This window comes from Chlorocebus sabaeus, chromosome 1 (genome assembly GCF_047675955.1).
Source record: "Chlorocebus sabaeus isolate Y175 chromosome 1, mChlSab1.0.hap1, whole genome shotgun sequence".
NCBI classification, from domain to species: domain Eukaryota; kingdom Metazoa; phylum Chordata; class Mammalia; order Primates; family Cercopithecidae; genus Chlorocebus; species Chlorocebus sabaeus.
In genome coordinates, this window is record NC_132904.1 from 120,801,906 (window position 1) to 120,814,169 (window position 12,264).

The window sequence follows — 12,264 nt, forward strand, 5'->3', positions numbered from 1 at the left end:
GGCGGGCATAAGGCTACGGAGGGGCGGGACGGAGCAGTCCGCCCCAAAGTGGCGGTTTACTTGAGGCAGTTACCTTGGTACACCGAGTAGACTGAGTCTGTGGCGAATTGCGGGCCGATTCCCGGCCAGTGCCATCTCAGCCGGAGTGGACCTCGGGGCCTCAGAAGCAGACTTTTATCTGGCCCGAGGCTCCCAGCCGTTCAGCGCGTCTTCCCATAACCGGATACCGATTATTGGGACTCTCGGCTGCAGACACAGGTCCCCGCCCCTCCCTCTTTCTCCGGTCTGCTGCTGTCATTCCTCCCTTCCCGCCTCGCTGCGCCCACAGCGGGGCACAGTCATCGCTCTGTCATTCCCATCCTTTCTCTTCCCTCTCATCGCCATTTCATCTAGAAGGCAACTTAAAAACCTTTCCTTGCCTCTATTTATGCCCATTTCTCTTCCCTTCTTTTCTTCCTTTTTCTCTAGAATACTTGTGTTTCCACTCCGTGCCAGGCTTCTGCCTCCAGGGCTTCTCTCCTTTTCATGGGCCTGTGGCTCATGTGTTAGGGTTGAACTTCTAATGCAGTCGTTTGAAGATTTTAAGCTTTTTCTTTCTCCTAACCAGGAGTCACAGATGCTGGGAAGTATGGCCCCAAAGAAATCTCGAAATACCACAAGGTTGCCCCTGGCTTTAAACCCCCTGAAGAGCAAGGACGTGTTGGCAGTGCTGGCTGAGAGGAACCAGGCTATAGTACCAGTTGGGGCATGGGTGGAACCTGCCTCACCAGGTAGTTCGGAAATCCCAGCATATGTGAGTGTCAGTTTGATCCAAATATGGTGGGGTTCCCCACCACCCTTTTTATTAGTCTTCTCTAATCCTGGGTGCTTAAAGATGAACAGTCCGAGGATGCTGTTTCTATTCTGCCATAAATAGTTTATGTTCTTGCATCAGGATTATAGAACAAACAAGTATTTGCCAAAACTTGACTGCAGCTTTAATTGGCATAATCAAATGCTTATTACTCATCTACTATAATATATAGAACATAATCTACATGGAACAGGTTATATAGATATATATCTGTATATCAGTTTACGTCAGACTCTTGATTGCTTGCTCTGCCCAAGACATAGGCACTATCTACATCTTCCAGACACTGCAACTTAGTATGGATGATAGTTGGCATACTTTAAGTAACATTAATTGGTTGCTTAAGGTTTATGATAAATTTTCTAATGAGGATTCAGGCAAAATGGAGTAATAGAATAAAGGAGAAAGAGATGAACTTTGGTAATCTGAAAAAGTCTTAACTAGAAATTCCACGGTTTCTGATGGTCTTTCACCAGACTGTGCCCCATAGCTATTTGTTCAAATTTAACTTGGCACTTACCACATTGTGTTATAGTAGATTGTTTATATATCTTTTCCTTATGCAGTGTGAGCTCCTTGAGCATAGAGAACAAATCTCATTTATCATCACATTCCCACTTTTATCTTAAATACTGCCTAATATAGACACTCATGAAATATTTATGAAAGGCACAAAATGTCATCTGTATGTGTAGACAAGGTGCTGAACATGGATGAAAAAAGGGTAAGGTATGTTCCCTCAGTGTACTTGATCTCAGAGGAGAAATGAGACATGTTTAAATGTTAAAGCAATGCAATATACTATATTCATTCATTTTATTTATGTTTGCACATATGTATGTATATTCATTGATTTATTTCTACCCTGCCTATTTCCAAAAAGGATTTTAAGAGTCTAGGTGGTATATCTATACAAGTTCTAAGAATATAATGCTTAATCAAGAAGCTATGACATTGGGTTGATGCGACCCAGGAAAGTGTAATGAATAATTTGATCGGAGAAGGGAAGGGAAAGATTCTCTTATTAAGGAGAATGAGGAGAGTAAAAAGTAAGCAAGGTTGAGGATTCTAAGGGTAGATTAGATCGATTGGAGTGGAAAGTTTAGTAGGAGAATGGTTATTGACAGGATTATGGAAAATAGGGATGGTGGAGTACCATAGGAAATTTTGGAGAAGGAATTGACTTTTTAAAATATTTACAGGTGAATGTCATGATCAACCAGTGTTTTGATTAGATTAATTGCTTCAAAGGTTTTGAAGGATAGGGAGTGATTGGATCCTGGGGATAAATTAGAATATAATTATAACAATTTAAGCATGGAGTATAGCATCAAAACTTTGTTAGGGGTAAGAAATAGAGAAGAAAAGCCTTGAAAAAGGATGGTTGAAGTGCTTGAGCCACGAGTTTTAGGCTGCAGTGAGCTATGATCATGCTACTGCACTCTAGCCTGGGAAAAAGAATGAGACCCCATCTCTGGAAAAAAAAAAAAAGGTGGAATGAGAAGGGATGAATGCAAGAAACACCCCACAAGTCTCGGTAAGATTTGGTATAAAGATATTTTGGTATTTAAGTTGTTGACACCTTTTTAATTGCTCAAGTTACATCTGTATAATATCAGTAGTGTATCACACTTTTTCTATGTTAAGAAGTATTGAATATCATATTCACACACATTAACTCAAAATATTAAAGTCTTGGAACATGGATAAACATATCTCCTTTTCCTGATTTAAAAATTTCTGATCAGTTCCAGCCAAAGGGGGTTTGATCAAGCATCTGATAGAACTCCTTATAGCTTTAGCATATCTAGTCTGGGTATCCGCCCTTATTAACGGATATAGCTCTCTCAGCTCAAAATAAATGCTGAATAGTTACTTCTAAAGCTTGGCCCTTAGATCATGTCTGTTCTAAAGGGGAATTTCTACTCATTTTTCTCCCCAAAATTTCAGGAGGCCATCAGGATTCCTAAAAATGTCATAGCTTTAGACTACCTCCCCCCAATAATTATTAATAAATTAGCATCAAAAGACACTGCTGTTCTATCATCATATGTGGGATTGCATTGTTTTATAATTTGTTCTGGTTAGCTTTTGCTGTGTAACCAGCCACCCCAGAACTTAGTGGTATAAAGCAAATAATACTATGTATCAGGAATTTGAGTAGGGTACAGTAGTAATGGCTTGTCTCTGCTCCATAGTGTCTGGGGCCTTAGCTGGGGCTCAAATAACTGGACATGTCTGAGTCACCTTGACTATTTTCTAGCTATTGGTTGGAGCTAGAAAATAATCAAGCTGTCCCAGTCATGTGGCATCTGCTGGGCTGTAATGTCCAAGATGGCTTTCTTATTCATATAGCTGACACTTGGGCTAGGATAACTAGAATGTCTGGGTGCTGGCTAGATACATTTCTCTTTTCGCATGGGCTTCTCTATTTGACTAACTTGGGCTTCCTCACAGCATGGTAATCTCAGGGTAGTATGAATTTTTATATGGTGCTGACTTCCTTCAGAATGAGCACTCTAAGAACCCAGGTGGAAGTTTCTTTATGACCTGACTTGTAATCTTGTGGAGTAAAAGAGGAGCAGAGAAAATGGAGGTAAAAGAAAGAGGGTGAATGGCTTAAACTTGTCTGGGACTTGAGTTAAGCTGAGTCAGTTGTTCAGGCTTCATTATGTATATATATCTCCACTGGAATTATTCTACCTAATTGTTCTTTGACAGTTGTACACTCCACTAGAATAGTTTATGGGATAGACACCTTGGAAATTTTAACTTAAGTTGAAATTTGAATGCATTTGATTTTGAGAATTTAATGACAGCCTGTAAAATGATCAGAGGCACCCTTCAGAGTTAGAAGTCGGAATCACTGAGTTAGAAGGAATAGGTAGGAGATATGATGATGATTTTATTTAATTTGAAAATTTCTAGTGAAAGAGAGACATATGCAGTCTAGAGTAAAGCAGTGTAGGTAGGAACATAATTGTTGGAGTCAGAAACTTCTAGTTCTGCTACTAGTTAGCTATATTAAAATTACTTTATCTTCCTGAACCCCAGTTTCCTCATCTGTAACATAAGGGATAAGAATACCTACTACCAAAGGTGGTTTTGAGAATAGAGTGCTACAATGTAGTTAAAATACTTGTCACGTAATAGATCCATAATAATGATAAGTGCTGTTATGATGATGACTATGATGATTATTATTCAAAGCACTTAGAGGAGATAAATGCAGATCAAGAACTCAAGTGGGATAAAGTGTTCCAGATTATTTAGAACAAACTTGTCCAAAAATGCGGCCATGGGCCACATGTGGCCCAGGATGGCTTTGAATGTGACCCAACGTAAATTAATAAATTTTCTTAAAACACTATGCATTTTTTTGTGATTTTTAAAGTTTATTTTTATGTTTTAGCTCATCAGCTACTGTTAGTGTTAATGTATTTTGTGTGACAGTTCTTTGAACATGGCCCAGGGAAGCCAAAAGATTGGACACCCCTGGTTTAGAATATGTTTTGAAATTCAGCAATTATATAAATATATATTGATTACCCTTATAGTCAAGGCTGTCTACTACATGCCATAGGGGAAATAAAGGAGAATTGAATACATATCCTGTCCTCAAAGAGTTCATAATCTAGTAGGGAAGTCAAGAAGTACTATACTCAGTTAACATTGGTGAAATGAGAAGTGTTATAGCATAAGAGGGCTTAGAGGAAGAAAGTGTTGTGGAAGGTACTGGGGAGTGGGTATTAAATGGTTGTGAAAACTGAGTAAGCCTTTAGGTGGAGATGAAAGGAAGGGCATGCTAGGTTAAAAATGGAGCATAATGCCAAATATGAAGACATTTTACAATATGACATACTTGGTGAGTGGTAAGTAACCTGGTGTGTCTTGACTATTTACTCCATTTTAGAAAATGTGTAACATATGGTAGGTTTTATTTGGTTCATTAAGATTTAATGAGACATCGTTAGTTCCAGTTCAATAAAAAATTTAAGATTTGATTTGAGTACTCATACATTCCAATTTTTTTGTACAGAATGGAATTATTTTTTTTCATAAAGGATAAGGATTGTATCCTTATCCTGACTGTTCTGTCTTTAAAACAGCCCTAATGGACAAAGCTGCTGACATTTAAGTTCATTTTCTATCTTTCATCTTTAAAGACATCAGCATATTTGATTGAAAAAGAACTAAAGGAACAGCTAAGAAGAAAACAAGAAGCTTTGAAACATTTTCAGAAGCAAGTTAAATACCGAGTAAATCAACAAATTAGGTTGAGAAAAAAGCAACAGCTTCAGAAGTCTTATGAAAGAGTAAGTTCAAAAGTGAGCCTGAGTAAAGATTGAATGGAAAATATGTATGTTATGAGATAAGCTATTAGGCAGTAACAGAATTACTTTCCTTTGATTACATGCCTAATATAATCTGATTAGTGAGGACAATAGACTTTTTTTGTAGAGAAATAATGTTTTATTCCTGTGTTCTGACTCAATTTTTTACTTTTACCAAGTAGTTAAAAGCAATGTCAGAAGTTTGGGTTCAGACTTGAGTTTGAATTCTGGCTTTGCCACTTAATAGCTATTGACTTTCGGCTAATTACTTAACTTCACTGATTGTAGTTTCTTCATCCATAAAATAAGGATATGATACTTCTCTCATAGGGCTGTGTGAGAGTTAGATGAGATAACCTAAATTATTAGCACATGGGAGGTACCTGGTAAATGTTCATTCCTCTGCCAGCTAAAGCCTCTCCCCTGCCCCCCACCCCAATTTAAAATCTCTTGAACTGCTTTAGAGGCATTATTTGATTGCCCTGGATTGGGGTAGAATGTTACTATCCCCCTTTCTTCCTTTGTGTAGGCAGAAAAAGAAGGCTCTATAGCCGTGCAGTCTTCAGCAGCACGCTTGACTTCCAAAAGGACAAGTGTTTTTCCAAACAATTTGAATGCTGCTATTGGAAGTTCTAGGTTACCTCCTTCCCTGATGCCTGGGGATGGAATAGAGGATGAAGAGAATCAGAACGAATTATTCCAACAACAAGCCCAGGCTGTAAGTACCTGTTCATTTTATTTTATGTCTATGATATTTTCCCCATCCCCTAAACTATAAATACGACATCTGGGGTATGAGGTAGGGATTAAGAGTTATCACACTCAGCTTCACTTTTTATAATCACCTCTTTTTTTTTTTTAGCTTTGTAAAGTGGGGAATAGTGGGATAATGCTTTTTAAAAATTTTAAATTTACATCTATTTGTGTTTGGTAAGACACTCTAAAATTATCTAAAGAAAGGTGCCAAAGTGTTAGAATTCAAAACTTATTAGAAAGCACTTTAGGTCAAGAACATGGATTTTCCCAGTTATATTGAAATTACATTCTAGGTAAGCTACTATTAGTTTGTAGTATACAGAGAGAAATAATTCTTAGCTTTGTTGCAAAGAAATTCAGTACACATAGGTGGCATTTCATTTATTATTTCTTTTTGTCTCATTTTTCTTATTGTTTTTTAATCTGATTATCACAATAAATGAATCTATAGTTGTAGGTTAAAGAATAATATAGTAAATTCTTAACATATCCAGAGTTTTTGGAAAAATGTAATTTTTATTTAATGACTCATTTGATATACCCAATATTTAAAAATTAACCACTGTGAGTAGATTCATCCATTCCAATTGCTTGACTCTGTCCATTTAGCCCCCACTTTAGTATACCTGAGCTTTTGTCCAGTTGATACAGTCTTCAACTCTGCTTCAGTAATTGTTCTTCATCTTATTTAAGATGTATTCCTAGAAATAATGAGAGGAAGAGAGAAAATGTGGAAAATTATGAGTATGTGAAAATAAAAGCTGTATTACTGCTTAACATACTTGGTCATAATTTAATTGTGCTATTAATATAAATAGGAAAAGCTTTAGAAGCACAGATTATCATGTTGAAATACTGTTAACATTTTTTTCTTTGTCCATAACTATTTGACTCTTTCTTGTCATTGTTCAGTTTGTAATAATCATTTTTATTTGTTAGCAAATATTTATTGAGCCAGGCACTGCATAAAGTACAAGGAATAGAACATTGACTTAAGACAGACACAGTCCTTGCTTTCGTGGTGCTTGTAGCTATTAGTCCCACTGTAGTGATGATTTAACTTCACCTGTGTAATACATAAATAGAACTCATCAGTCAGCAGTATTTGCATATGCTGTTATGGATTGTAGCGATACTAAGGAAATGTGAAATAGGACCCTCCATGGGTTTATATTTTCAGGTAGAAATACAAAACTAATAGACCATTCATTATATTATATAATAATATAGAGAAATTTTCTGTGTTTTGCAATAAAGTTGTGCTATGGGAGTTCAGAAAATTTTAAGAAAACAGTAGGGGAGGAATTCATGGGAGAGATAGAATTGAACTACACATTTTGAGTTGGTAAATTCAAGATAATTCGTTTTTCTTAGAGATGGAGTCTCACTCTGTTGCCCAGGCTGGAGTGCAGTGGTGCAGTCCTGGCTTACTGCAACCTCCTCCTCCTGAGTTCAAGAGAATCTCCTGATTCTCCTGCCTCGGCCTCCCGAGTAGCTGGATTAGGTGCCTGCCGTGCCTGCCACCATGCCTGGCTAATTTTTATATTTTTAGTAGAGATGGGGTTTCACCATGTTGGCCAGGCTGGTCTCGAATTCCTGAGCTCAAGGGATCTGCCTGCTTTGGCCTCTCAAAGTGCTGGGATTACAGGCATGAGCCACCGCACCTGGTCAAGATAATTTTTTCTTAAAAAACAAACAAATGAAAAGCCTAGAATCTGCAGTGAGCTTGGTGTATTTGGGAATAAGTGATGGAACCTTTCTAATTGATAGTTTCTAATGGAGAATAACCAAAAATGGGGTTGGATAGGGAGGAGGAAATCAGGTTATGAAAAACCTCAAATGTCACAAGATTTTTAAAAGTTTTTATAATGCCCCTGCGTTTTTTTTTTTTTTTTTTTTTTTTTTTTTTTTCTGGAAAGGATATGAACTACGGAAGAATGTTCAGTGACTTTGAGCCTGTAAACTTTGACCATATGACTCCATGACAATAGATGCTTTTTGATCTTACCACGTCTGTTGCAGTTTTTATCCACTAGATGTCACCATAAAACTAGGCAATGAAACAGTTCAGGCACGAATTCCCTTAGTTTATCTAGAACTGGTTGGGTAAATGGTACACATAATTCACTTTCTGAATGTTAGTACACTTCTCAGTTTTCTTGTGTTGGTGTTATAGAAACATGGGATCTTGGAGTTGGAAGAGTTTTAAAAATTGATCTGACATATTGAAATATTTATGCATGAAACTGTTTGATGTCCGGAATATACTTAAATGATAAAAGAATGAGGTAAAGAAGGGAGTTACAGATGAAACAAGATTGGCTAGGATTTGATAATGCTAAAGTGAAGTATCCATATCTCTCCATGGTGGTTCATTGTAGTGTTCTGATTACTTCTGTGTGTGTTTGAAGTTTTCCATAGGTTTGAATTTATTTACACTTTTATTAAATGTTAGAAAAGGATATTATCTGGTCCTTTCTCTCCAAGGAATTCTATTCTTTTTTTTAACTTTAAGTTTTAGGGTACATGTGTACAACATACATGTTTGTTACATATGTATAGATGTGCCATGTTGGTGTGCTGTACCCATTAACTTGTCATTTACCTTAGGTATTTCTCCTAATGCTATCCCTCCCCCGCCGCTCTACCCCACGACAGGCCCCAATGTGTGATGTTCCCCGCCCTGTGTCCAAGTGTTCTCATTGTTCAATTCCCAACTATGAGTGAGAATATGTGGTGTTTGGTTTTCTGTCCTTGAGATGGTTCACTCAGAATATGGTTTCTAGCTTCATCCATGTCCCTACAAAGGACATGAACTTGTCCTTTTTTATGGCTGCATAGTATTTCTTGGTGTATATGTGTCACATTTTCTTAATCCAGTCTATCATTGACAGACATTTGGGTTGGTTCCAAGTCTTTGTTATTGTGAATAGTGCCGCAATAAACATACGCGTGCATGTGTCTTTATAGTAGCATGATTTATAATCCTTTTGGTATATATCCAGTAATGGGATCGCTGGGTCAAATGGTATTTCTAGTTCTAGATCCTTGAGGAATTGCCACACTGTCTTCCACAATGGTTGAACTAGTTTACAGTCCCACCAACAGTGTAAAAGTGTTCCTATTTCTCCACATCCTCTCCAGTACCTGTTGTTTCCTGACTTTTTAATGATCGCCATTCTAACTGGTGTGAGATGGTATCTCATTGTGGTTTTGATTTACATTTCTCTGATGGCGAGTGATGATGAGCATTTTTTCATGTGTCGGCTGCATAAATGTCTTCTTTTGAGAAGTGTCTGTTCATATCCTTTGCCCACTTTTTGATGGGGTTGTTTGATTTTTTTCTTGTGAATTTGTTTAAGTTATTTGTAGATTCTGGATGTTAGCCCTTTGTCAGATGGGTAGATTGCAAAAATTTTCTCCCATTCTGTAGGCTGCCTGCTCACTCTGATGGTAGTTTCCTTTGCTGTGCAGAAGCTCTTTAGTTTAATTAGATCCCATTTGTCAATTTTGGCTTTTGTTGCCATTGTTTTTGGTGTGTCAGTCATGAAGTCCTTGCCCATGCCTAAGTCCTGAATGGTATTGCCTAGGTTTTCTTCTAGGGTTTTTATGGTTTTAGGTCTAACATTTAAGTCTTTAGTCCATCTTGAATTAAATTTTGTATAAGGTGTAAGGAAGGGATCCAGTTTCAGCTTTCTACATATGGCTAGCCAGTTTTCCCAGCAGCATTTATTAAGTAGGGAATCCTTTCCCCATTTCTTGTTTTTGTCAGATTTGTCAAAGATCAGATGGTTGTAGATGTATGGTATTATTTCTGAGGCCTCTGTTCTGTTCCATTGATCTATATATCTGTTTTGGTACCAGTACCATGCTGTTTTTGTTACTGTAACCTTGTAGTATAGTTTGAAGTCATGTAGCGTGATGTCTCCAGCTTTGTTCTTTTGGCTTAGGATTGTCTTGGCAATGCGGGCTCTTTTTTGGTTCCATATTAACTTTAAAGTAGTTTTTTCCAATTCTGTGAAGAAGGTCATTGGTAGCTTGATGGGGGTGGCATTGAATCTCTAAATTACCTTGGGCAGTATGGCCATTTTCACGATATTGATTCTTCCTATCCATGAGCATGGAATGTTCTTCTATTTGTTTGTGTCCTCTTTTATTTTGTTGAGCAGTGGTTTGTAGTTCTCCTTGAAGAGGTCCTTCACATCCCTCGTAAGTTGGATTCTTAGGTATTTTATTCTCTTTGAAGCAATTGTGAATGGGAGTTCACTCATGATTTGGCTGTGTGTTTGTCTGTTATCGGTGTAGAGGAATGCTTGTGATTTTTGCACATTGATTTTGTATCCTGAGACTTTGCTGAAGTTGCTTATGAGCTTAAGGAGATTTTGGGCTGAGACGATGGGGTTTTCTAAATATACAGTCATGTCATCTGCAAACAGGGACAATTTGACTTCCTCTTTTCCTAATTGAATACTCTTTATTTCTTTCTCTTGCCTGATTGCCCTGGCCAGAACTTCCAACACTATGTTAAATAGGACCGGTGAGAGAGGACATTCCTGTCTTGTGCCAGTTTTCAAAGGGAATGCTTCCTGTTTTTGCCCATTTAGTATGATATTGGCTGTGTGTTTGTCGTAAATAGCTCTTATTATTTTGAGATACATTCCATCAATACTTAGTTTATTGAGATTTTTTAGCAGGAAGGTCTGTTGAATTTTGTCAAAGGCCTTTTCTGCATCTATTGAGATAATCATGTGGTTTTTATTGTTGGTTCTGTTTATGTGATTGATTACTTTAACTGATTTGCGTATGTTGAACCAGCCTTGCATCTCAGGGATGAAGCCACCTTGATCTTGGTGGATAAGCTTTTTGATGTGCTGCTGGTTTCTGTTTGCCAGTATTTTATTGAGGATTCTCACATCAATGTTCATCAGGGATATTGGTCTAAAATTCTCTTTTTTTGTTGTGTTTCTGCCAGGCTTTGATATCAGGATGATGTTGGTCTCATAAAATGAGTTAGAGAGGATTCTCTCTTTTTCTATTGATTGGAATAGTTTCAGAAGGAATGGTACCAACTCTTCTTTGTATCTCTGGTAGAATTCGGCTGTGAATCCGTCTGGTCCTGGACTTTTTTTGTTTGGTAGGCTATTAATTATTGCTTCAATTTCAGAACCTGTTACTGGTCTATTCAGGGATTTAGCTTCTTCCTGGTTTAGTCTTGGGAGAGTCTAAATTTGGCTAGGAATTTATCCATTTCTTCTAGATTTTCTAGTTTATTTGCGTAGAGGTGTTTATAGTATTCTCTGATGGTAGTTGGTATTTCTGTAGGATCGGTGGTGATATCCCCTGTATCATTTTTTATTGCGTCTATTTGATTGTTCTCTCTTTTCTTTATTAGTCTGGCTAGTGGTCTATCAATTTTGTTGATCTTTTCGCAAAACCAGCTCCTGGATTCATTGATTCTTTGAAGGGTTTTTTGTGTCTTTATCTCCTTCAATTCTACTCTGATCTTACTTATTTCTTGCCTTCTCCTAGCTTTTAAATTTGTTTGCTCTTGCTTCTCTGGTTCTTTTAATTGTGATGTTAGGGTGTAGATTTTAGATCTTTCCAGCTTTCTCTTGTGGGCCTTTAGTGTTACAAATTTCCCTCTACATACTGCTTTTAATGTGTCCGAGAGATTCTGGTACGTTGTGTCTTTGTTCTCATTGGTTTCAAAGAACATCTTTATTTCTGCCTTCATTTTGTTATTTACCTAGTAGTCATTCAGGAGCAGAGTTGTTCAGTTTCCATGTAGTTGTGCAGTTTTGAGTGAGTTTCTTAATCCTGAGTTCTAATTTGATTGCACTGTGGTCTGAGAGAGTTTGTTGTGATTTCTGTTCTTTTACATTTGCTGAGGAGTGCTTTACTTCCAACTATGTGGTCAATTTTGGAATAAGTGTGATGTGGTGCTGAGAAGAATGTATATTCTGTTGATTTGGGGTGGAGAGTTCTGTAGATGTCTATTAGGTCTGCTTGGTGCAGAGCTGAGTTCAAGTCCTGGATATCCTTGTTAACCTTCTGTCACATCAATCTGTCTCATATTGACAGTGGGGTGTTAAAGTCTCCCACTAGTATTGTGTGGGAGTCTAAGTCTCTTTGTAGGTCTCAACTTGCTTTATGAATTTGGGTGCTCCTGTATTGGGTGCATATATATTTAGGATAGTTAGCTCTTCTTGTTGAATTGATCCCTTTACCATTATGTAATGGCCTTCTTTGTCTCTTTTGATCTTTGTTGATTTAAAGTTCTATTTTATCAGAGCCTAGGATTGCCACTCTTGCTTTTTTTTG

At 37.4% G+C, this 12,264-nt stretch overlaps 1 protein-coding gene across 6 annotated transcripts in view; it reads left to right on the top strand.

Annotated features, from left to right (window-relative positions):
• Window positions 1-12,264, top strand: part of CCDC15 (coiled-coil domain containing 15) — a 105,940-nt gene continuing 93,676 nt past the window's right edge. For 3 of the 6 annotated variants that reach the window (XM_038005037.2, XM_073022012.1, XM_073022014.1), the window contains exons 1-4: window positions 2-258; window positions 608-793; window positions 5,020-5,169; window positions 5,717-5,905. In XM_038005037.2, coding sequence (XP_037860965.1) covers window positions 617-793; window positions 5,020-5,169; window positions 5,717-5,905 — 516 coding nt within the window. In that variant the 5' untranslated portion in view covers window positions 2-258; window positions 608-616. Of the gene's footprint in view, window positions 259-607; window positions 794-860; window positions 1,578-5,019; window positions 5,170-5,716; window positions 5,906-12,264 lie in introns of those variants that run through there. The other 3 variants (XM_073022027.1, XM_073022021.1, XM_073022017.1) reach the window with 3 other exon arrangements.